This window comes from Chaetomium globosum, genomic scaffold, assembly GCF_000143365.1.
Source record: "Chaetomium globosum CBS 148.51 scaffold_6 genomic scaffold, whole genome shotgun sequence".
NCBI classification, from domain to species: Eukaryota; Fungi; Ascomycota; class Sordariomycetes; order Sordariales; family Chaetomiaceae; genus Chaetomium; species Chaetomium globosum.
This window is the reverse complement of record NT_165981.1, coordinates 2861838-2886704: the sequence shown is the minus strand read 5'-3', so window position 1 is coordinate 2886704 and position 24867 is coordinate 2861838. Positions and strand designations below refer to the sequence as shown.

Below are 24867 nucleotides of genomic sequence, written 5' to 3'. Positions count from 1 at the left end.
CAAAGTCAAAGATGTGGCGGATCAGGGCACCGAGGGACCTCACGGTTGCGAGGAGTCGTCTTAGGGCCCATACCATCAACCACCTGGGCGGTGAAGTTGGGGTCGAAACGGTGGGAGGGCTTGTCAGAGGCCATTGTAGTGGTGATGGTGGTATGAGGTTGTGATATTTGAGGCTGATCAACGGAAAATATGGCAGGCAAGGATACAATGTTATGGCAGGTACCAGGCCTAAAAAGAAACTCTTGAATATGCTGAGATGGGAATGAGAATCAAGAACCAGGAAACAAGGCAGGTTGCATGCTTGGACTTATATAGACCTGGAGATACCTCGCCTCACCTCGCCCTCCGGTACAGATGAGACATCGCGGCCGAGCAGCCGGTTGTGAATCGGTTCAACATGATAGGCGCGGAGCACCCATGTGGCATCATTTTCCCCGCTGAGAACAATCGGGGTGCTGCCACGGCACCTTTGTTCGTCCCCAGGTCCACCGCTACGAGGAGTGGGGCTTGAGGGAAGGAGGGCAAACCTCGGGAACAAATCTTAGGCCCTGCGAGGAAATGCCATCCAGGGAGTCAGGAACATCAGGGACATCCCGCGTTCGGAGTTAGACCGAAGGGCACTGGAAATCCCGCTGGAGGCCCCAGCTTATCCCCCCAGCCCACTGACAACGAGCTCCCCTGTTATGGTGCCTTAGCGTCCAACCACCCAGCGTGCTCGCAGCGTCCATCCCAGCGACAGCGCCCTTGGCGTTGCCGTCCCATGAATCGCCAGGCGGCTCAGCATCTTGGTTCATCCGCGATCGCTGCACCTCACGGCCACCATCGGATCATGTTCAGATGCGGGATCTGGGAACCCAAGCCCGCGCCGCTGTTCGATTCCGCCGCGAACTATACCCTTGAGGTTCTTCCCTCCATCCAGGTTCCGCGCTTTGTAGCGATGATGCGAGGAATGTAGCTCGGCCTCGCCATTGCCGGGATTGCATCAGAAAGAGAAAATGGTGGGGATGAGCTTTTACCCTTTCGACCCGGGGCAACAAAGATGCACCTGCGGGCGCGTGGGCCACGAAAGAGCGAGGGGCGGGAGGCGGGAGGCGGGACTCGGGAGACATGCGGGTTGTTTCTGAGGAAACAAGGTTTTGTGGATTTGCCGGAAGTCAATGCTGCACCAGAAATCCCGACAGGTGCTGGGCGGTCTTGCATCTCCCGCCACCGTTCCCGACCCCACAATCGCAATTCCGAAGCCTAGGCCGCGCCGAGGGGTAAAGATTCACACAGCGTCCAGCGCCATGTCTAGCGCCAAGAAAGGGCAGCACATGGGAGGGAAGGAAAATGTTGCAGACAGAAAGATGATAACATCGAATGCAATGGCCATTCTCCGTCCAACATCAATTTTGCATCGTACGATCCCAATCGTGTCCCGCAGTTGCTTCTCCTTTGAGAGACGGTTAGACGACAGGAGTTATTCCTCTCGACCCCAAGAAATCCCCCAGAAACCCCGGCAACAGCATCCGACGTCATTGGCAGCATCAGCAACCATGCCCCTCCACCACTTGATGATCGGGACATGGACCCCGCCAGGGGCCATCTTCACCGTTCAGTTTGACGACGAGAACCTCACGCTGAAGCTGGTCAAGCGCACCGAGATTCCGCAAGACGAGCCGATATCATGGATGACCTTCGACGTACGACCACAGCCCCAATTGGCCATCCAGTGAAGCAGCATCAACTCACAATGGGATGCAGCATACCAGGAAAAACATTTACGGCGCCGCCATGAAGAAGTGGTCCAGCTTTGCCGTCCGGAGCCCGACTGAGATTGTCCACGAGGTATCCCATCCCATGGGCGATGACCGTATGTCTTTGTTATTATGTTTCAATTTCTAATTATGACCTCGGATAATCATCAGATCACATTGCAATGCTAACCACACCCCACGCACCAGCCCAGGCAAACAGCGCCGACACCAACACCCGCGCCATCTTCTTGCTCGCGGCCAAGCAGCCCCCCTACGCCGTCTATGCCAACCCCCTTCTACAAGCACGCCGGCTTCGGCAACATCTTCTCCGTCTCCGACACCGGCAAGCTCGAAGAGAACATCCAAAATTACCCCTACCAATCCAACACCGGCATCCACGGCATGGTCTTCGACCCCACCGAAACCTACCTCTACTCCGCCGACCTAACGGCCAACAAACTCTGGACACACCGTAAACTCCCCTCAGGCGAAGTGGAACTCGTCGGCAGCGTCGACGCCCCCTCCCCGGGCGACCACCCTCGCTGGGTAGCCATGCACCCGACGGGCCAGTACCTCTACGCACTCATGGAAGCCGGCAACCGCATCTGCGAGTACGTCATCGACCCGGCGACGCACCTGCCCGTGTACACACACCATAGTTACCCGCTGATCCCGCCGGGGATCCCCGCGCGCGACGCCGACACCGGCAAGGGCCTGTACCGCGCCGACGTGGTGGCGCTGACGGCGAGCGGGCGCCACATGTTTGCGTCGTCGCGCGCCAACAAGTTTGAGCTGCAGGGCTATGTGGCTGCGTTCAGGCTGCGGGATTGTGGGAGTATCGAGAGGCAGATCTTGCTGAACCCGACGCCGACGAGCGGCGGGCATAGTAATGCCGTCTCGCCGTGTCCGTGGAACGATGAGTGGATGGCGATTACGGACGACCAGGAGGGGTGGATCGAGATGTATAGGTGGAAGGATGAGTTCCTGCATCGCGTGGCAAGGCTGCGCATTCCGGAGCCTGGGTTTGGCATGAATGCTATCTGGTATGACTGATTGTTGCTGGGAGGGGACCGTGGGGTTTTGGCAAGGTGAAAGGAGGAGGAATATACATTATATACGGTGAGCTACCGTCCTTAGATTTGGAAAAATGTCCCCAGCCTAAGGTTTCCCCTGCTTCCTTACTTCCGTTGTTCATTTCACCTTCGAGGACTCGTGGCCAGAACTCCCAGTGTTCCATCGCTGTTTTTTCTGTTTTTTACGGCGGGGGGGGGAACGAGGGTGAAATGAGTGGCCAGGCTATAGTTATAGATTACTTTTTGGTTGTTGATTTTCGACAGACACCATTGCACCATTCGTGGTGCAATGGTTAGGTTGTGTGCTGTCGATTCCACCCTCGTTGAGGCAAGACACAGCGCCAAGGACAGTGAAACGACCACAACCTGTCTGTTTGATCCACATTGGGTCGGTCGATTTTTTTTAAACCTTTATTTACGTTATAAAGTTTCATTCCCTAGGTACTTGCACCACCCAAACTTCCGGGCCCAGAGCGACCAGAACTTCGGTTTTTAAGTTGTTAAAGGGGCAAGTGGGTGTCAAAAAGTGTTGTTCCATTTGCATCTTGGCGGTCACCTACCCACACCACTCCCCAGGCAACCTTCAGGGCATCCTCCAAAATTACAATGTTTGCATCGTTATTTCTCGGGAGGTGTACGCCCGTGGGGTCCCTATACAAAATACTCTTCACAGCTCTCCAAACGTCCTTGATATCGTTGAGGTCTAAGCTGTAAAGGGGGGGCTTCTAACTAAAACATTTAAGTTCGTGCCCCACCCAAGCTTCAAGCCTATGCAGCCCCCTCCGCAGCAAATCATTTCCTAGTCAACCTCGCAAACTGCCTCGTCGTGGATGTATCCGTAGGCAGCAAGAGGCTAGCATTCGAGAAAGTCGCCTCGCCGGGCTCGCTTGTTTTGGCACAATCTGACGTTTTACCGCATTGCGCCTCCAGCCTCTTGTTCAGTTGTTCCTTGTTCGTTTCCATCCTGACTCCAATTCCTGAGGGTAAACTTTAAAGGCGTGCCTTATTTCTTCAAAACCTATTTATTTAACCCAGTCGCAATCAACATCCACATGAGCTATGGCATATCCAAATATGCAAATTACTTACTCCCCCGTGAGGCTTGACCTCCACAGGCAGGTCCGGGCACAGGAAGCGGAAAAGGAAGCGGAAAAGCAAGCGGAGCGGGAGAGACTGGCCTTGGAAAACGAACGTTTGGCGAGGGAGAGAACACTAGAGTCGGCCGTGCTGGACGAGTTCTACCAATACAAACGCATCCAGGAGTACTATAGATCGCGCGTCCTCGTCCTCAACCCCGGCAAGAAAACGGATAAGCTGGCCGGCAGTCTCGAAGCCATGTGGATTGGCAGCGAGGAGCCGCGTTACTCTGCTCTCTCCTACGTATGGGGTGAGCCTCAGTATAACGAAGTGATCCTCATCGATGGGAAAAGACTGGCTATCACGAACAGTCTGGGCATCGCCCTGCGGCGGCTTCGCCCTGCTCCTGGACAGCCAGCGCTACGAATCTGGATCGACCAGCTGTGCATTAACCAGAAGGACACTGTCGAACGGAGCCAACAGGTCCGGCTCATGCATGCCATTTTCCGAGATGCACACCAAGTTCTCGTGTGGCTTGGTGCAGATCCCGAAGGCCACGCTTCCAGGGCTTTTCAGCTTCTCAATGCGCTGCGTTCCATCTTTGAGGACAAACTCCTGTCGACCCTCTGCAAGTTAAAGGGGGCAAACTTTGACTGGATTCCTGTCGAAAATTGGAAATCTCTGCGAGAACTTAGCAAATTGCCTTGGTTCCGAAGGGCTTGGATCCCCCAGGAAATAGGGACAGACGCAGAAGCCATCGTCCACTGGGGTTCGGAAAGCATCCGGTGGGGAGGCGCTGCACCACTCCATGAGGAAGCTCGAGACTCAGGGCTGGGAGCTCAAGAAAAAGCACAAAATTGGTACTAGCTCCGTCACGCTGTTGTTCAGGCGGTTTGTTGAGCAGCCACGGGATGAGCCGGGAGGGCGAGCACGGCATAGCTTCGTCTACCAACTGTGCTTGAGCGCTAGGAACTCGGCCACGGACCCCCGAGACTATGTCTTCTCACAACTTGGCCACTACTCGGCGTGGATCGAAGCTGAACAGGCGCTCATCATCCAGCCCGACTATGACAATACGATTGCGGCCGTCTACCACGAGATTGCCATCCGCGCACTCACTGTCGATAGTACTTTGATGCTACTGAACAGCGTGTCGGACAATGGGGAGGTTAGGTCACCGCTTCCAGGACCAAAGGAACTGCCGAGCTGGGTCCCGCGGTGGGACGCAGGGAGATTCCACAGCCTGATAGGCCACCCCGGGCGCTACAAAGCATCCGGCTCGCCCAATTCATGTATTACAAAGGACTCATTCGAAGATAACTACAAGACGCTGTTGGTCAAGGGCCTTGTCGTTGACACTATCGACAAGGTAACTGCCAGATTCACTTCGAGCTGCTTCAACTCGGACTCTCCCAAGAAGGAGCTTATCCAGGCTGCATGGCGCCTCTGCCGACCTCCTAAGCCGGTTCCCGGTCAGCCGTCCAAACATGAGCCCTCCAAGTTGACCACCCAGGGGACATACCAGAACGACGCTTCTATCCCGGACTCTCAAAGCATTCCTCGACACCCTCGCCCCAGCCGCGCTCTTTGACGATATATCATCTCCTTCGAATTCTTCGCCATCTCCAAAAGCCGATGACACGGCGTACGCTTCGGGCATCTCGGTGCTCTCCAAATTGTTCCCCGCCGCCGCGTTCAGCACCAAACATGACCCGCGCAACTGGAAGCCTCCCAGCGCCAGTCGTAGGGAGGCAACCCCAACAACAGAAACCCCCAAGCCAAACCCAACTGCCTGGCTGCAGGCGGCAGAGAACCACGCCGTGCACCGCTGCTTTGCCGTGACGGAAGAGTCGCGCTACTTTGCCATGATGCCGCCGACGGCGAAGGCGGGCGATCTCCTGTGTATTTTGCAGGGAGGTGAGACGCCATATGTGCTGAGGCTTGATCCGAAGCGAGATGATACGAGGCTTTTTGTGGGTGAGGCGTATGTACCGGGCTTGATGGAGGATGCGTCGGGTTTGTTTGAGACGGGCATGGATATGGAGACATTTCGGTTGCGGTAGTCGCCGCCGCTTGGCCAGGAAGGCAAAAGAGAGGGAGGAGAGTGGACCCGTATCAGTCTCTCTGAGGAAGCCTGGGGCGAGAGGAGTCGGACCGCGCGACAGTGCGCCCTCCAGGACGGCGGCAGACAAAAAGGGGAACAGGGGGAGTGTCCGTCACAGCTCGGGTGTACGCTATTTGGCCATACCGCTCGCCAGTACGACCAACCCGACCACCCTCATCGTGACAAGCCTATTTCCTCGGTCACCAGCCTACGTATGGATTCATCATCGATGCCGGCGAAGACATCCACTCCCTCTAAGAAACATGGACAGACCGGCAGCTTGAGAAGATACACCCTGGGGCTCAATGTTATCATAGGGCTAAGGCTCCTCAACTGAGTCTTGAGAACTTGGAATTTCATGCACTTCCATCTAGCCTGCAGCTTTATAGTTACGCTGCGACGCCACTGCACACGAGGTGTAGCCAAATGGGTCGCAAGAAGGTTCCGCCCTCTAATTGTTGACGCCCGGGCTATATCAGGCCGCCCCATGGTTGTCTTGTTCGGTAGTGGTTTCCCACCTCCGCTTTCCACATCCGGCCTGGAGACCGGACCGCCTGGGGCTTTTTTGGATTGAGCACAGACGAGTAATGGCGATCATGAGCGAATGTCGTGGTCAGTCTCGGGGGAATTGCTGCCGACAATCATGTGGGCGCCCCCGCGTTCGGGTGATTCGGGTCCTATTCTCCCGCCGTCTTCATAACAAACTCCTGATTTTCAGCCACTTCCCCCTATCAGTTCAATAACAATTGACATGTCCCCCGCAGCTTCGAGCACCTGCGACCTGGTGGTACCCAATCTCCCAACACGAACGGGCCGGGGCTACACTTTGAAGGTCGCCAATAACGCCACGCTGCACTTGGAGGTCTGGCATTACTGGACCATAGATCGCGATGCCGCCAATGATTCCCTACTTTAAAAGATGCAGGTCTCAGATTAATTTGGTTAAACCAGGGCTTGTGGCCCGGGTTCTCCGAAGTCGAGATGACTTCGCGCGAATTACCTCACCTAGGTACTGAAAGCGGAAAATGAACGTGCTCGTACTCATGTTCTCATGATTGTTGGTAAATGATTTCGGATGGTTTCCTCGCTCCTCCGAAACGCACACGTATGGTCTTCGTTCATCAAACTTTTGTAGTTAGGCAGTATATAAGTTTCATAATAGCCCAAGCTTGTCTCGACCTCTTCCACTCTCTCAACACAAACTCAGTACTCTTAGTAGTCCTACCAACACATCCCAGCCCAACCCATTTAATCTAGTCAACACTCATCACAAGATGCGTTTCACGGCAGCCTTCGTCTCTTCCCTCTCGCTCATCGCCGGCGCTGCCAGTACCCCGACCGAGAAGTATGCAGGGTCCGGATCAATTACACTCCCATCAATGTCACCAGCCCGTTGCAGTGTAATTGCACCTTACGTAAGCGAAGCCACATTGAATTGATCCACGGAAGGCACTCGTTGAAATGGATGCAACATGTTGAAATTGGTGGGGCCGAACTGTGGGCCCCGTTGTGGGGCAATAACCTAACCCAAAATGGGAGAAGTGGGTCCAAATTTCCATACAAATCCCTAACCCTAGCTATCATCAATCATCTTCCATGTGTCCGTGTGTCTTCCATGACAGTATTGGATCGAGATCATCAATCACGCCGGCATCGTACCAGCTGCGGAGGATCTGACAGAGAGATATTGTGTTCGCCTGTAGCCGGTTGCGTAAAGGAAGTAACCCATATGGCCAGTAACGCTGAACAAGCCGCTCAACTTCGGCGCTCATAGGAAGCACCGTGTGTAGATCCAACGCCATGCGCGCAAGCCGTGGGTAGGTGTTCCTTCTCTTGTGCCAGTAGGCACGGGGATCCTCCTCGTACCGATCAAAGTCGCTATTATCTAGTTGCCAACGCTCAAACTCGTCAAGTTCGACCAGCGCTGGCGATGGAAAGGGTGAAGGAGAGGTGGGTGCTGAGTTTGTTGGAGTTCGCTCCTGGGTTCTGAAGATTGCGAACCTGTTGCTCGAGAGGCGGGGGATTTTCGTGGGTGGTTCTGAAGCCTCTTTCTGCTCGACTGGTAGGTCTCGGTATTGTTGCCTCCAGAGTTCTCGGACTTGTAACTTCGCTGGCTCGATCCAGTCAGCGTGATGCTCACGCCACGCTCTCGAACCTACCCTCATCGGTGCCGAGGGTGCAATGCGGTGGGCAGCGTAGATGAGAGGAGACTGGCCGATCTTCTCGTAGTATTTGTCGAGCTTCATCCATGCGTTGTTGACGTTAATAGCGACGTGTTCGCCGTTCAACGAGGTCTTCAACTTCTCGCCTTCGCTCTCTCGAGAGACTCAAGGAGGAACTCGTACCCATCGAGAAGATCCCAGCTTGCTCCCTGTACTAGACTGATCGGCTCATCGCAGGAGCTGCGCTTCTTCTCACGAGGTTGACCGTCGCCCTGAAGAGCTTTCACAACGAGCTCAAAGTCGAGAAGGATCTCTTTCAACACAGAGATGACCTCCCAGTCGTTCGCGGTCAACTTGTTCTCCTCATTTAAGAAGAGCGGCTCCTTCGCGCCTTTCTTTAGAGTGCCTGCTGTCGTCCGGAACTGCGAGTCAACGTGAAGCTTCGCCTCAAAGAGGAAGGTCTCGTAGAAAAGGCTGGAGTTGAAGAGCGCGTTCCATCATGAAGTACTGAGAGAGCCACCGCGTAGCGTTGTCTGTCACCACTCCGACCGGCGTGTGTTTCTTGATCTTCTCACCTTCGGAGGCTTCTCGGATCCGTTGCTCTTGCGCCGAGATGAGCTTCTTGGTCCAGAGGTCTGACCTGTTGACCTCCTTCTCACGGTCAGTGATAGGTAGGTTGACAAGGCGAGATGCACATACCTGACAGAAGTTATGAAGCTTACCAATGGGGCCTTTCCTCCTCCATTGCTCATGCTCATGTTGAGTAGTGAGTAGGCTAGTAGAGACTTCTCGCTCAAAGGCATCACATTCTACACCAAAGAGTAGTGCTCTAACTACTAGGTTGATGATGGCCGAAGCATCGAACTCTCCTCTCTTTCCACTGGAAGCCGAGCTTCTCACCGATTATTTTCAACGCGGCGTCGTTATTTGTAGCGTTGTCGACAGTGAAGTAGCCAATCTTCTTTTCAATACCATAGTTTCTAATAACATCGAGGATGGCCTCCGCGATGTTCTCACCCGTATGCCGGTCACTCATCTCTGGCAGACCGAGCACAATCTTGTGAGGCGTGCCCTCTTCGTCTCGGAAGACTGCGCTCACGCCGTAGAGAGAGAGGCGGTTGCGTGAAGTCCATCCATCGAAGACTAGATGAACCAGCCCGGGGCTCTCCTGGAGCGTCTTAACCACCGCATCCTTATGCCGCTCAACCTCTCGTACAGCGAGGGCGTGAACAGTCTTCTCGGAGAGGTTGGCTTTTTGAATGTCGACAGAGGGGTTGAGGTAGGAGAAGACATCGCGAAGATAAGGGTGTTCAGCTGTGCGGAAAGGAAGATTGGCGCTGATGAGCCATCTTACAATCCTTCGTTGAAACTCAGCTCTATCGAACGCGCTGATCAAGTGGTTGGCCATCCTCTGATCCTCGGCGTTGTTCGCATTGAGATTGAAGAAGGTGGCGATGGATCTCGAATTGCTGCTCTCGCGTTGGGGCTTGACGGCAGAAGGCGGCGGTCGCTTACCGGTAGGATCGCTAAGCTGGTGAGAGTTAAAGAGATGAATCTCGACGTTCACAAGATTTCGTGGGTTATAGGCGGCTGGCTTCCGGTTGCGTTGTTGGATACATCGAAGGCATACCCATACACGGTCTTTGCCGTCGCGTGAAATATCATACCCGAATTTCCATACCCACGACCACGCTGGCCCCTTGCGTTCAGTGAATAGGTAGCCGGGAAATCGCTTGAAGAGAAAGGCCAGGTCTTCTTCAGTACGTGTAGGAACCGCGGCGACGGCAGCAGATGGATGGCCACGGATGGATGGAATTTATTTCGCCCGGAGGCACTGGGCCTATAGGGCCTTAGCACGCTAACTACATCCGGATCAAATCGGTTTGCCTTTAACTCGTACAAGCCCCCTACTTCTTCCCTCTTTCTCGCTGCACCATTTACCTCTTGCCTTGGTTGTTGTTAGCAGATCAACTTGGAGGCTACTTTCTCCAAGTGTTCAGCGTCCTATCTTCAGCAGCTAAAGCGGGACCTGCTGGTTAAGGCTCGTGGTTGAGGCTCGTGGTGTTGAGTGTCGGCTTCTTCTACTGTGACTGGTCTAGACTCTCCTCTTCATTCAGCTCCAGCCTTCCTGTTGCCATTGCGTATTTGATCGTCGCCCGGACTGCCTTCATATCTGGTGACCAATGCCTTGTATCTGATGGCGCTTTCCCTCCCAGATAGAACGAGAGGCTTCCTCGTCTTGCCACTGTGCATTGCAGCATGTCTTCCCTCAGAGCTGTCCATCTCACGCATCGGAAAAGAAAGTGTTCCACTGATTCCCTCGCTTGTCCACAGGCACAAAGGTCTGACTCGACCGCCCCAATCCTGCTCAAAAAACCGTTCAGTCTCGCCATTCCGGTTCGGAGCTGCGCCAATACGCAGGCCTCCCTTCGCTTCAGCTTGTCATAGAGATGGCGCGTGTGCTTGCCTGGTAGTGCTGCGTCCATGGCCTTTGAGAACTTGCCCACGCTTACAGGTAGAACTCTTGTCGCCCGTTGTCTTTCCATTGCCAGCCTCATCGCGGTAGACTTGGCCTGGGGTATTTGGGAGTCGGGTGTGCGTCCTTGCTTCGACGCTCTCTGGGCTGCTGCCTTGGCATCTGACCCCAGCGCGAAGTCAATCTCCGCTGGTATCCACAGAAAGTTGACCGAGTTCCCTCTTTGTCGGTGCAGCCTGGCCAAGTCGTAAATTTGCCGTATGATGCTTTGGCCGGATTGCTGCCGCGGCTGTCCAACTGCTGCCAGCGCTGACTGGTTCCTAGTGATCACGGTGATGTGCCTGTGGCAGATGCTAGCCGGTAACTTCTCCAGGGCCATTGCGATGGCTGCTAGCTCTGCTGTATATGGGTTCTGCTCTTCCCTTGTCCCAAGAACAACAGCATAGTTTGTCACAGTCTCGCTAGTTCTGTTGAAGAGAGTATCCCGTGCAAGGCCGCCCATGCCAACAATGCCCTTCTTTACGGATGAGCTGGTTGCGATCACGATTCCCGAGATTTTGTTGACCATCTCGGCCGCCTTCCCTCGATCGGCTTCGAGCGTCGGTCGTAGGCGAGGTACCCAGGGCGGGACGGCGTATTCCTGGATTGTCTCCATCCGGTCAACTCGTACTCCTTCAGCCACGCGGGCAATTTTCTGCAGCGGAGATACGAATCGTACGGTGGTCCGGACTTTCTTCATGGCAAGGGGATGCGTTCCGGGCAGCGTGTGGATGTTGATCCACAGACTGGCTGCCGCCTGGACGTGTCGTTCTCGTACAGGGTAGATGCTCGCTTCAGCTTCCACCACGGCTGTTGCCGCGGTTCGAAAGGCTCCCGTGATGGCCCAGGGCCCCGATCTTCTGCGCCCTGTTCAGCCAGCTCAGTGCTTTTTCCCCGCACGCATGCATCCAGACATTGGCAGCGTAGTCCATGACCGGGGCTACTGTCGCAACAAATAGCTGTCTCGCTGTCCGCGGGGAAAGCATCTTCAGCCTCTTCAGGGCCAGAGCGGCTGCGAGGCCCTTAGCTGCCGTCCTAGCAATGTGCTGCTTGTAGCGGAGTTCGCGATCCATCACGACACCTAGGATTTTCGCACTTTCCTTCGGTTTGACCACTTCGCCTTTGACCGAGAACGGTTGTTCTGAAAATCGCTCCATGTTCCTCGTGAAGTGTATGATGGCTGTCTTTTCGCCTTCAAACTGCGCACCGCTCCGTTTCTCCCAGTCAAGGGCTTTGTCGATGATAGCTTGGATTCCAGTGCGGTTCGACTCCGCTGACGGGCCCGTTACCCAGGCAGTGTAGTCGTCCACGAAGGCAATTGCGCCTCCGTTCGCGTCGAATCTTGTGCTGCACTAGGTCGGCGTTGAAGAAGAGGAACAACACTGGAGACAGCGGCGATCCTTGCGGAAGACCCGCTTGGGGCAGCTCTTGCCGTCCAGATGTGAACCCGTTTACGGCAATGGTCGCTGTGCGCTTGGAGCAGAAGGCGTCGATCCACTTGACCAGGGGTTCAGGTATCCCTCTTGCCTTGAGCCTCTGGAGAAGCCTGTCTTTGAAGACCCCATTGTATGCGCCCTTGACATCGAAGCTGATCAAACTGAGCACCTTCCTAGCTCTCCATGCTTTGTAGATGTGTTCCTGAAGCAGAAGGAGAGCCTGTTCGGTCGAGCGTCTCTTCCTGGCTCCGAAGTGGTTGGCGGGTAGAAGGCCGCAGGTCTCCACAGCATGGGATAAACGCTCCGCAATGACTGCCTCTAGTATCTTACCTAGCGTGGAGAGCAGCGAGATGGGTCTCCAGGACTTGGCTAGAGTGTAATCGCTCTTCCCTGGCTTCTTCAATGGGATGATCTTGGCATTCTTCCACTGGCTGGGGATGTCGCCGTCTCGAAGCGACGTCCGGAATAAATGGAGCACCCTGTCTTTGACCACTGGCCAGAGCTGTCTCCATACCATTGCCGGTAGACCGTCTTCCCCGGGCGCCTTCCATGGCTTAGCGGACAGGACCTTTTGTTCTATCTCCTCCATTGTTAGGTCTGGCATGTGTACCGGCGCCCGTTGAGGTCGTTGGCCCTCGTCTTCGATTCTCGCTGGCAAAGGTGGGAAGAAGGCGGTGAGTAACTCCTGCGCTTGTTCTGCTTTACCCTCCGTGATGGAGCCATCGGGTCGGACGAGCGGGGGTATCTTATCGCCCATCGTGCCGCTGCCGGTTTGCAGATACTTCGTTGCTTGCCCAGATGTTAGCGTCATCGGCCAGGAAGTCGTTCCAATGCGAACTCTTCTGTCTGCGGATGGCGTCGTGGTACTCTTTGGCCTGCCATCCTGGCTCGTTGTTCGAGCTCTGGTGCTGTTTGCCCAATCCTACGTCGAGATCTCGCCTGGTTTCTCCAAAACGTGTATGTCTGGCGAAGCCGTGTCAGGTCTGTTGTCCACCACCGCTTGGCGTATGGTGAGGGCTTGGCTTTAGGTGTCAGGCCGTAGACCGCCTCGGTTACCGCTGCCATGAGCCTGTCCGTCTGCTGCTGGACATTGCCGTCCCAGGGGATGCGTTCGAGGTTTGCTGCCACCCTAGTCCTAATTTCCGCCCAGGGCGCGTTCTTGAAGAGGAACCTCGTCTCACTGGGACGGTCCTCCACCGAGGTGTCAAAAGCTGTCTCGATTGCTCTGTGGTCTGAGCCATGGTCGCAGGAGGTGAATCGCGCATCTGAGTAGTTGGTCTGCTAGTTCTGCAGAGGCCAGTACCAGGTCGATTTGTGCTCCTCCAAATGTCGCCCTGACTGCCCACGTCTTCGTGCCTTCTTGGGAGGAGGCTGCAGAAGGGAGTGTTCGTCCCATGAGGTTGATGATGCCGGTCTCCCTCGCCTTGTCTCCGTGGTGAGACATCGTCCCCCTCCCCCAAAGCTGGTCGTGGCGGTTGAAATCGCCCGCCAGGATGATATCCCGTTCTCGTCCCTGTTCCGTTTCGAAACCTCCTAATCAGTCGGTCAATTTCCCTCATTGCATCTTCCAGTGCTTCGTCACTACCACCCTCCACATACACTGACACCATCAGCACTGCCCGATCTGGGAGCCGAATGCGTGCTGCGGTGAGGTCTGCCGACGGCACTGGAATCTGCTCGACCTCTATATCGGCTTCGTACCCATAGCATGCTCCGAATTGGCCACGTGGCTTCTCGTCTTGTCGTTGGTATCAGCTTCGTCCAGTTGTGATGACTCATTGGGACCGTCGTCACCGAGCCTTCGATCAGCCTGGCATATGGTTCAGAGATGGCCAGCACTGCGAAGTCCTTGAGTCCCTCGTCGTTTAGCAGACTCTGCTGCACTTCTCTCCGTTTGCGGACGTTGAGCTGAAGGATCTTAAGCGTCTTGGGCCCCATTGTTCAACCAGCGTACCCGACAGTTCTTGCTAAATGACTCGTGTGGTCCTCTGCATAGCACGCACTTCAGGACCACGGACTGACACGTCTTGTGGTGGTGACCCTGTTCCGCACACCTTCCGCATCTTTGCGGCTTTTTGCAGGCGAAGGCCTTATGGCCGATCTACCTGTGCATCTTGGCTAGCACTGTGATTGGGCCTTCCCGGTGGACGCGAAAATCGGTCGTGTAAGCGGCATTCTCCGACGAGATGGAAGTAACGCCCGTCTAGAAGTCGCCTTGCTTCGCTGCCCTTCGTCACGTAGACAACCATCGAGCCGTAGGCCTTGCTTGTATCCTTCCTGCTGAGCCAGGCAATCTTCGCAATGTTGACGTCGTTCTCTGTCCCTAGCGCCTCTGCGGCTCCCGGCAGGATGTTTCCTGTCCGCATCGAGGACCGCTGTTCGGTTGGCATTGTCTACCCTCACCGGGTACAACTGGTCTCTCAATACCCGCACTCCAGGAACACTGATCTTCACTGCCGCTTCCTTGACGAGCTGGACCTCGCCTTCGTCCCTGCAAATTACTCTGACTCGGTCCGGGTTTCGGGCCTCCTTCACAACCGCAGCGCAACGCCAGTCTCCCATGCTTTCCTGTGCCCTGGCCTCTGTCTCGATTGCCTTTCTAATGTCCGCCACCTGGACGTTTCCCTTCTCTTTCTCCTCCACCCTAGATGTATCGATCGTACAGAACAACGTGTCGGTAAAGGATGAAGGCGTCGTGTTTCGCGAGGAGAGGGTGCGCACACCGCTTGGCTGGCTTGATGGTGGGGTGCGAGCGACTTCGGCGTATGACCCTCTTGCGCTTGGTTGGGACGAAGCCATGGCTACCGGGTGGCGTTGAAGGGTATCAATCTGATCCCGCGCTTGTCTCAGTTCTTCAGAAAGCTGGGTCCTGGTGTCTGCAAGTTGGCGATGTAGTTCTTGAATCGCGTCGTGCTGCTTGCAAATCACTTCGCGTAGTTCGCCAATCGTGTTTCGCTGCTCGGTAATCATTCGGTACATTTCGTCTCGTTGTTCGTTGATCGCCTCCAGGAGCATCTGTATACCTGACTTCCCCGTCTCGATCCGGCTGTTGGCTCCATATAAAATCCCAGACGCGCGTGCTCCTCGCGTCGTAACCGCCCGCGTGGTCTCGCTCGCCGCTCTCCTCGACGTGGTAGCCACGTCCTCGAGCGATTGCATGGCTTCGCGAGCTTTCGCGCTCGGTTTCAACGCGCGGCTCGGTCGTCTCGGCGAAGGTGGTTGGTCGGCCACCTCGACCACGATTTGGGGCTGCGCCTCCGCCGCCATCTTGCAGTCCCTCGGCAGTGCCGCCCGACTTTCACAAAAGCTTCCTGGTCTCGATCGCCTCTCGCCGGATGAACCTCTCCCTTATTTTTCGAATGCTCGTTCGTCTTTTTCCTTTGCCACCGACGGCAGCAGATGCTTCTGTAGCCATTATGGTGGCAGGTAGGCCAGAATGCCGAGCTCGTCAGAGCTTGAGCTGCGAATTGACTGGGATTAGGGCGGTGGGAGTTCTGCCGATGCCCTGACCGCTTCATGTTAGTGTTCACCATACAAATTACTATTAATCACTATCACCTGCTAAGAAGGACCCACTATTCTGCAATGTCTGCAATAATGGATCCACGTTGCAGAGGGCCAGGTTGAATTGCAGGGGTTTTGGAAGCCTTCAGTTGCATTGATTTATGTGGGGCGTTGCAGCTGCAATTCAACTGCAATGTGTATTTCCGTGTAATTGCTCCGGACCCTGGAAGTATGACCGCGCCGCACAGTTCCAATCGTGGAACACCGAATGCGGTTCTGGAAGCGGCCATACCTGGGGCATGAACATCGTGGAGCGTGCTTGGGAGGGCCTCTGCTTCCCTCTTCCGGACGACACTCGTGCCTTAGAGTTGAACGAGCTGGCCGATGGCTGCCGCAGTACGATCTGTCCACTGTCACCCACTCGCATGAAGATGAATCGCTGATTCGATATTTCTTCTAGTTACCGCCTTTGCTGGCCCGACGTGCGACGATTACCCTGCCAGTGGTGCTTACAGGGACCAGCTTGGCTGTCTTTGGACGGGCAACACGGAGTACAGGTCCTACAAGCTGACCTGTGACAAGTGAACACCGATGGTGTGTCAAGACGTTACTTTGGCGAAATCTTGTGCGGCACAGGGCAGGAGACGGATATGACTTATAAGTGGGAGTGGAATTGGAGTTGCAAGGAAAGAAGTGACACCCCGTTGATGAAACGAAACCTGTTGCTAGATCAGCTCTCGGCAAATACTTGTGCCCAATTCACGGGAGTCTCTATGTTGTTTCTTTCCAAATTACCTCTTCGGGTTTCGTCGTAAAGTCAAAGGCACCCAAAGCCATTAACTGCCATAAAATAGGTAATTAGGGACTCTTTTTGACTTGGGTATTTACCTCATGTTGGATACAAGTGTGTAGAAAATCCCACTTTACACCACATAGGACGTTGCGATTAAGTTGATATTCAAATGTCTGGGATGGTTTGCTCGCAAATTTCTGATCTTAAACCTACCTACCTACTTACCCAGACAGCTTACCTTTTATACACTGACAATTGATGGCCCGGCACCCTGGAGGAACTCTGAGGGACTAGGAGTTGCCGCGACCAACACCAGGGCCCAGCCCGCACAGATAGTGCGAGGATACCCGATGCACACCGCGCAGCGGGCCTGGTACCTACTGTATCTAACCAGATGTGGCGATTGAGTGGGTGGGATTGTTTCCGCGTGAGCACGAGATGGCTCCAATGGTTGATCTGACAGAACTTCAGGGACAACAGGATCTGTTTTTTTTGATGCTGAAGGTCCCGAAGATCACATTTTGCGCCTATAACGAGACACATCATTCATTACACAGGGCTTTCGGCTCTTGGTTCTTCATCTCTTTCCCCCTCCTTTTCTTATCATAGTTCTGCCCCCAAGCCGCTTGGCATCATGACAGTCCCAAACCAGAGCGTCTTCTTCAACCAGGGCACCACGCCGTTGTCGCCTTCCGTAAACACCTCCCGTATTCAAACATTCCATCGGCAGCTTCCTTCATACGTGCCAACGCCTCTGATTCCGTGGGAAGGTGTTGCGAAGGAGCTTGGCGTCAAGTCTGTCTTCCTAAAAGATGAAAGCAACAGACTGGGCCTTCCTTCCTTCAAGATTCTCGGTGCATCATGAGGCACGTATCGAGCCCTCGTGTCTTAGCTCGGCCTCTCTCTGGATTTGCCGCTCACCGACGTGGCCCAGGCAGCACAGAAAAATGGCATTGCCCTCTTCGCTGCCACTGAAGGAAACCACGGCCGAGCTGTAGCAGTCATGGCCAAGATGCTCAACCTACCAGCCCACATCTACGTTCCCAGCACCGTCAGCGCAGCGGATGTCAAGCTAATCGCCCAAGGTGCCGAGATTATTCTTGTAGAGTCCCACTACGACGATTGTTGGCAGCGCAATGTGTGATCAGACTGTCATTTGATTAGTATTCAATTGGCGGGCGAAATGGTTTTACACCGAGAGCAACCTCCTCAATCAACGGTACCTAACTGACGGTATTTGTGTGAATTCTCACCCTGTCTACTCCGGCGCTTCCATCCACCCTACCACCAGTCGACGGCAGCTAGGTATTCTTAGACCTCGGCAGTGACAGCCCCAACATTCGAGATCGGTATGGGAACTTGATACTCCCTCTGGCCTTCGGTGCCTAGAAGAACGACGACTGCCTCTTCTGAGAGGAAACACCGGGGTTGAATATCCTCGGCATCTCGGAGCTTCCAGAGCGCAGCAAGGGTGGCCGCGCCACAGGGCCCCAATGCCTACACCCGCCTCTTTCAGAAACTGGACGGCCTGGTGCGACTTCATGTCCGAGGCGACGACGCTGATGTCAACACCTGCCTGGAGATCCTTGAACGCTGCCATTGAGACCGTGCCGCAATTCAGTCCATCCATGATGCTGGCGGTGTTGGATGTGTCTATCGGCACGGATCGTCCAGCCTTCAAGCTGTGGTGAAGACACGGCGCGGTATCGGGCTCAACGCTCATCACGCTGCATTGACGACCCTTGCCCTTACAATGGGCAACAATGGCGTGTGCCAGTGACCCCTCACCTACCGGACTGACCATGAGGGTGGCCGTGTCGAGACCTTTTTCGGAGAGTTGCTGGTTGACTTCTGTGAGCAAGGTCGAATATCCTTCCAGGATCCATACGGGAATTTGCTCATATTCCTCAAACGAATTGTCCTGAACCAACAGACCACCCTGCGTCGAGGCTGCCGCGGAGAAGGCCTCCGCTATGGCGTCGCAAGGGCAACTCTAGATGGGTAAGGGAGGACGTCCCTTGAACCATTGGCGACATCGGTTGACCTGTAAGAGTAAAGGTAAACCAATGGTATGCCTGTGCGCCTTGCACGACTCCGATTTTTTTCTTCTCCTCCTGCATAATGGGGCCTTGTTCAATGCGTAGTTCGAAATGGACGTTGCGCAGATACCCACCGTCTGTGTGGGAACATGCCACTTGCCCGAGATAACTGTGAGATCGGTCATGGATATATGTCATGTATTGATGTGGGACCCCTGGGCCTCGATGTAGAATTGCGCCCTCCGTAAACGTCGTAATCGGACGACAGTTGCATTCCGTGCGGTGGTAGGTGATTCCGGTGAAGTCACTCTATGAAGCAAGCTGAGATGAAGCTCTCTGCGTCGCTCTCGGTCGCGGGTGGTAAGTTATGCATTTTATGTATGTTTTTTATGTTAGGGAGCGCAGGTCAGCCAATGTGTGCGACCATGAACTAGAAGTGTTGGGATCTGCTTGAATGCTACGCAAATGTCGGAGAGTGCCGGTGTCATAATTATGCTTTGAGCATGGTGTAAATAAGTAATGGGATAATAGTATAGTGGTTAGTACTTCTCGTTGTGGTTTGACACAGCGATCCGAGAGGACCCAGGTTCGATTCCTGGTTATCCCACTCTTTTTTTCCAACTTCGCTCGCCCACTCCCGTTCCTCGCAGTCCCCTTTTTGTGAACAAGCGTCCGTAACTGGAACCGCTCTGCTCCTCTGTCTTGGGTTCGAGACAAGCTCGCTGATGCGTTCGTACGCTCACATTAATCATTATCCCACGCTAGACACTTGTTGGGGTTAGGACTAAATAGCTCATGCGGTTATTTCACGCATTCCGGAGTCACCGAAGGGGGAAAAACCTCAATAGCCGACTCTCTAAAGCCCGCTGGTTTCGTGATGTGGTTGGAGCTCTTGAAAGTCCAGGTGTCCGCTGTGGAGCACTCAACCCCCACCATCGAACAACGTCAGCGTAATCGCATCGCAACTTTTGGAGTGCGGGGAATCTACGGCGAGCAAGAGCAAGTTGCAATCGGGATAAATAAAGACAACATCCCATCAATTAACCTGACACGGCTAAGTGAATGATTAACTCTCAACAATCTCCAACTGCCGCCACTCGCAGCCGACTCCAGCCCAAGCTCAAACTGCACCCTTTCTCCATCATCTCTCTCCTTGTCCTCACACTGGCCATCTTCTTCACCGCAACCACCACCACCATCCCCCGGCGTCTAGGTCTCATCCTCAACCACCTCACCCGCCACCACCACACCATCACCACCACCACCATCCCAACACCACTACCAACCACCACCACCACCACCACCGCCACCATGACCACCCCCTACGCCCGCGAACTCGAGATCGCCCAGCTGGCCGTGCAGCGCGCCGCCATACTCACCAAGCGCGTCTTCCACGAGAAGGCCAAGGGCACGGTATCCAAGGACGACGCGTCGCCGGTGACGGTGGGCGACTTTGGCGCGCAGGCGCTCATCATCGCCGCGCTGCGCCACAATTTCCCCGGCGACGCCATCGTCGCCGAGGAGGAGTCCGCCCAGCTGCGGGCGGATGAGGGGTTGCGCGAGCTGATTTGGGGGTTGGTGAGGGGCACCAAGTTGGAGGATCCCGAGGCGGAGGGGTTGTTGGGGGGTGGAGTGCGGGATGTGGATGATTTGTTGGAGGTGGTGGATTTGGGGAGGAGTGCAGGGGGGAGGGAGGGGAGGGTGTGGACGCTGGATCCGATTGATGGGACGAAGGGGTTTTTGAGGGGTGGCCAGTATGCGCTGGCGCTGGCGTTGTTGGAGGATGGGGAGGTGAAGGTGGGTGTGCTGGGGTGCCCGAACCTGCCGGTTGATGATGCGGCGCCGTTGACGGTGGATATCGGCGCGAACCAGTCCGATGACGAGGGACGCGGTGTGATCTTCTCGGCGGTCATTGGCCAGGGTGCTACTAGCAGGCCGTTGAGCACGGGCGGGCTGACGGAGGGGAAGAGCATCAAGATGAAGGAGGTGACTGAGATGGCGAGCGCGAGCTTCTGCGAGAGTGTGGAGGCGGGACACTCGAACCAATCCGAGTCGGCGCAGATTGCGCAGAAGTTGGGTATTACGAAACCTAGCGTCAGGATGGACTCGCAGGCCAAGTACGGCTCTATTGCTCGCGGCGCTGGCGATATCTATCTGCGCCTGCCGACTTCCAAGACCTACCAGGAAAAGATTTGGGACCATGCGGGCGGCGACCTGATCGTCCGGGAGGCTGGCGGCCAAGTCACTGACACTAAGGGGCGGCGTCTTGACTTTGGGGTTGGCAGAACGCTGGCTAGCAACAGCGGCGTGATTGCCGCGCCCGCCGCAGTCCACAACCAGGTTCTCGATGTCGTCCAGGAGGTGCTCGGGCTGAAATAAGTTCTGATCGGTGCCAAATAATGTACATATCCATTACACAGATACAACCAGGCAAAAACCCGGCGGCTGAAGAAAATACTGCTAGATATACTGAGCAGATGAGAAGACTCAGGAGCCAAACCACCGGCTCTGGGACGCAAAGCTCACTCCTACAATCAGTAAACATAAGTAGATCCAGAAGGCCCTGCGCCAACGCCTGGTATCTCAATCAAAAAGCGGACAACGGTCTCCCTCTGTTCAGAGGACCGCCAGCGGGTTCATGCACTCATCTGGGATCAGTCGCGTGCTGTACTTATCATCGAAAAACTCGTGATTCTGTTGCCTGTCTCGCCTATCGCCGGCTTCTCTGAGGAGAGATATGCCACCCCCTTCAGGATTCCTATATACAACAATGCCAGTGCCGCGACGGAAAAATAAAGATCCTCCTACCCCTATTCAGACTAAGACCGATGGCTCCCTTCATCGAGGTCCAAGTCGGAACCCCAGTTCAATACAAAGACTGACCCGCGAGCCGTCTATTTGATCTTCTTTTGCTTGAGCTTGATAGTCTCGTCGTTGATGAAGATACCCTTGCCCTTGTACGGCTCCGGCACTCTCCACCTGCGGATATCGGCGGCGAACTGCATGATCTGTTCCTTGTCGATGCCTTCGAGGAGCACGCGGGTCGGCTGCGGCGCGCTGGCCTTCATGCCCTTGGGCAGGCCCATCTCCACTGGATGCGAGAAGCCCAGCTTTAGGCAGACAAACTGTTGATCGGGGTATTCCGCCTTTGCGGGCCGGGGCTCGATCGTTGCCCTGTAACCGATACCGACTAGACGGAGGACGGCCGTGTGCCCTTCCGATACACCCATAATGTAGTTATTGAGGTACGACCATGTAGTTCCTGCCGCTGTCTGTCAGTTCTGCGCTAGCCGTATTGCTGGTTGTAGCCACGGCGGTTCATACCCCACATCCGGTTCTGGTTCGTCTCGTCCCGGTCCTTTACGCTCAACTCCACCTTCCTCGCTGCAGCGTCATGATTGATATTGATGTAGTCGGGGATCTCGAGCTCCAAATTTCCTACAACAAGTCAGCGCCCTGGTCCACGGCTTGCCAGAGCGTGCTGCTCACCCAACGGCCCGGTTACTGTGATCGTCCGCGTATGTGTCTTCAGGTACGAGGTCATATCCTTCTTGATAAATGGGTCGCTGATCGTAAGTTCCACGCCAGGCGGCACTGAGAGCGGTGTCCTCCCGAGCTTGGAGGGCCGGTGTGTCGTCGCCGAGAAAGTTCGTCTTGTCTGGAAAGCCGGGACGAGGAAGCCCGGCAGTGTAATGGTTGGAGAGGGGTTGGAGGCCAATGCCCGTCGCAGTGCTTGTCGCCCAGTCCTTGGTGCGAGCATTGTGGGTGGTGGCGGTGGATTGGTAACTCGCGATGCTGCAATCGGATCTGTTACAATTGATGCTCCCGGTCTTACTCAGAAAAGTTCGGGCACTGGGAGCGCCGGCTGGCTTCCGGCTGTGGGTCCCGATCTTAGTCAGCGGTTAAGTCGTGGAGGGGTTGTGGGACACCCTCAACACCAAGATTCAACCTCCACATTATCACCAAAATGGGCTGGGAATCTCTCATTCTGGGTATACCTAAGCCTGCTCATAAATTGCTATAAAATTTGAAGGCCTTGTTCTGTCGTCTTCTTGCTAGCCAAAGTTGATACGGTCTGGTCTCCTTTCTTTACCAAACGCACCGCACCTTCCCTCTGCATAAGGAATGCCATGGTCTCTGCGGTGGGGTTCCTATTGGGTTTCTATTGAGAAGTTTTTTGCAATGGTCCTTCATCTTACCTCCTTTCCTATTCTAGTTCCTCAACAATGCCCTGCTTTCAGATGAAGTTGCGGTTCACGCACAGTGCAACGCCGAATTTTTCCGCTCCGGATTGTGTTAGGCGGTTATCTCTCACTTGTCCATGGGTCTTTCTTCCATTAGCCCATTACAGGGCAATTGACTACCACAATCTAGACGACGACATAAGTATCAAGAAATCTGAACCGCCGAGAGTTTCAGCAGCATGCCCTCTGGCCAAACTTTTCCCTCCCCCAGGCTTGGTCTATTTAATTCCCCTTCAGCACCCTGATCTTTGAACTTCTTCCCACATCATCACCCACTCTCCCCAGAGCCGCATCAGCAGCAGTCTTTATTTACCCTTGGTATACTTTGTTTCATGAGACGAGATCACCTCACATGCGACGAGTTACCTGAGCACAAAGCAATAACGAGACAAGAAATACAGTCAACATGCGGGTAAACATAGTTCTTCTGGGCCTTTTGGTACCTTGCATCAGCGGCATTTCCTGGAGGAACCAGAAGAAAGCCACATCTCGTAAGTCGTGTCAAGCTCTCCCTTGGAACGAACCCAGAAGAAATTAACGATCCGCAGTTGTCGGGGGTTCAGACAAGCCCTCCGAGTCACCCGAGGCTCCCCGGACCCCCAACATCTACGCAGTTGCGTTGAGCGAGCTCGAAGGACTTCAGTCTGAGCCTCTCTGCCATCGCGTGGCCGCACGGCTTCTTGTCAACAACTGCCAGTCAGTTGATGGCAAAAACGATGCCACCGTTCTCACCGACAGCGGGCGGCAAATCCGCGACTTTGTCGACTCGTATGCCGCGAGCCTTGCGATTTGCGACCTGGAGCGCGGCAGCTTCTCGATCCCCAAGGAGTGCGCCAAGTTTCGTGAACCGTCACTGAGCCAAATTGCCATGCATGATGAGCCACAGCTGCATGTGAGCTCCCATGAAATTGGTTTCTGTCTTTCGGCACTGGCGGCATCGGATGCTGCCTGAACCACCTGGATTAGCTATCGACACAAGGCAGTGCGATTTTGCGAGGCCGCAAGGGCCGACAACGAGAAATTTGAGTGCCCTCGACCGGCTCGTGTGGTACGTGACTGACCGTTTCGTAGCTCGCAGCATCCTGCTCTATCAGCGACTTACTCGCGTCATTTCCCAGCTCACCGACGGCGTCGAGGCTGAGCTTCAAAAGCGCATGGACGACCTCGACAATCGCGCCCGGCAGTCTGTTGAGGCGCTCGCACAGCTCACACCACACATTGACCGGCTGAACGAAGGGTTGGGGCGCGTGGAAAAGTACCTCTTCAAGGACCTTGACTCGGCGCTCAAGAAGACCTCGGAGTCCTACCACGATGGACTCCAGCAGCGCGACAAATACGACTATGTCTTCGTTCTGATCGCGATGCCAGAACTAGCTTATCATCACTTGCTTTCAGCGCACGGCGTCGGTCTCGACTTGAGTGGGACACGGAAAATAGAGGCATCGGGGCATATACGAGGATCTCGGCGTTCATGATTTCATTCGACCAGGTAGAGGTTTGCATCATCTGGTAGCTACGATAGAATGATACAATCGTTATATCCACACATTCTTCTGAAGCGATCATCACTCGATATCGTGATTTTGTGCTTCCAACATTTGTGTGAGGCATTGCAAGCCAACAATAAATTTATGGCCCCTCGACTTGACACCACCCCAAGGTATCCATGTACCTAGGTAGATTCATGATGGGCTTGACCGCCCTTCCCGGACACGCATGCTGAAGGCTAAACCGCAAAACAATGCAAAATAATGATGTTCACTAAACCATACTCCCACAAACGATATACTTCCCGGGGTATCCATCCGCATGCGCCATTCCTCTCATGTGCGCTAACACAACCCACCCCTCATTCCCAACATTTAAACACGCCAATTATGCACGCACGCACGTATTATCGCCGACTCTCGTGATGCTCCTCCCTCGCAGCCCTCAACTCCTCCCCCAGCCTCGCAATCAGCCGCTCCAAAATCCACTCGGCCTCCTCCTGCGAGTCCATCAGCGGGCTCCTACTACCGACCCAGCTCCAAGGAAGCCGGTCCTCCCTCTCCACCAGCTCCCCTCCCCCTTTCCCACTACCGCCAGCACCATCACCAGCACCATCACCACCGCCATCCCCCGTCCCACCCTCCCCCTCTTTCCCCTCCCTATCACCACCCTCCCCATCACCACGACGCACCCTCC

The 24867-nt window shown here is 54.9% G+C and overlaps 7 protein-coding genes and 1 non-coding gene across 8 annotated transcripts; 5 read left to right on the top strand and 3 right to left on the bottom strand.

Annotated features, from left to right (window-relative positions):
- Nucleotides 1-1535: 1535 nt before the first annotated feature.
- On the top strand, nt 1536-2789 carry CHGG_09242 (carboxy-cis,cis-muconate cyclase; the record flags this gene model as incomplete). The annotated part of the gene is made up of 3 exons (XM_001227168.1): nt 1536-1682; nt 1744-1852; nt 1957-2789. 3 exons carry the CDS (start codon nt 1536-1538, stop codon nt 2787-2789), a joined length of 1089 nt encoding a protein of 362 aa, XP_001227169.1.
- Nucleotides 2790-3883: 1094 nt separating this feature from the next.
- CHGG_09241 (uncharacterized protein) lies at nt 3884-5949 on the top strand (the record flags this gene model as incomplete). Its single annotated transcript, XM_001227167.1, has 3 exons — nt 3884-4671; nt 4775-5358; nt 5441-5949. The coding sequence occupies 3 exons, from the start codon at nt 3884-3886 to the stop codon at nt 5947-5949; spliced, it is 1881 nt and encodes a 626-aa protein (XP_001227168.1).
- A 1624-nt stretch (nt 5950-7573) lies between these two features.
- CHGG_09240 (uncharacterized protein) lies at nt 7574-15370 on the bottom strand (the record flags this gene model as incomplete). The annotated part of the gene is made up of 11 exons (XM_001227166.1): nt 7574-8230; nt 8368-8626; nt 8728-8803; nt 8875-8961; nt 9053-9683; nt 10441-11527; nt 12046-13011; nt 13098-13384; nt 13703-14029; nt 14209-14478; nt 14531-15370. 11 exons carry the CDS (start codon nt 15368-15370, stop codon nt 7574-7576), a joined length of 5487 nt encoding a protein of 1828 aa, XP_001227167.1.
- Nucleotides 15371-17711: 2341 nt separating this feature from the next.
- Nucleotides 17712-18624, bottom strand: CHGG_09239 (uncharacterized protein; the record flags this gene model as incomplete). Its single annotated transcript, XM_001227165.1, has 3 exons — nt 17712-17897; nt 18193-18393; nt 18574-18624. The coding sequence occupies 3 exons, from the start codon at nt 18622-18624 to the stop codon at nt 17712-17714; spliced, it is 438 nt and encodes a 145-aa protein (XP_001227166.1).
- Nucleotides 18625-18960: 336 nt separating this feature from the next.
- CHGG_11409 lies at nt 18961-19046 on the top strand. The gene has a single exon. It is a non-coding gene; the product is annotated as a tRNA-His (tRNA).
- Nucleotides 19047-19750: 704 nt separating this feature from the next.
- Nucleotides 19751-20818, top strand: CHGG_09238 (uncharacterized protein; the record flags this gene model as incomplete). The annotated part of the gene is made up of 1 exon (XM_001227164.1): nt 19751-20818. The coding sequence occupies one exon, from the start codon at nt 19751-19753 to the stop codon at nt 20816-20818; it is 1068 nt and encodes a 355-aa protein (XP_001227165.1).
- A 515-nt stretch (nt 20819-21333) lies between these two features.
- Nucleotides 21334-22199, bottom strand: CHGG_09237 (mitochondrial 54S ribosomal protein YmL16; the record flags this gene model as incomplete). Its single annotated transcript, XM_001227163.1, has 3 exons — nt 21334-21653; nt 21764-21877; nt 21929-22199. 3 exons carry the CDS (start codon nt 22197-22199, stop codon nt 21334-21336), a joined length of 705 nt encoding a protein of 234 aa, XP_001227164.1.
- Nucleotides 22200-23089: 890 nt separating this feature from the next.
- On the top strand, nt 23090-24158 carry CHGG_09236 (uncharacterized protein; the record flags this gene model as incomplete). The annotated part of the gene is made up of 3 exons (XM_001227162.1): nt 23090-23174; nt 23232-23575; nt 23802-24158. The coding sequence occupies 3 exons, from the start codon at nt 23090-23092 to the stop codon at nt 24156-24158; spliced, it is 786 nt and encodes a 261-aa protein (XP_001227163.1).
- Between the last annotated feature and the right edge of the window lie 709 nt (nt 24159-24867).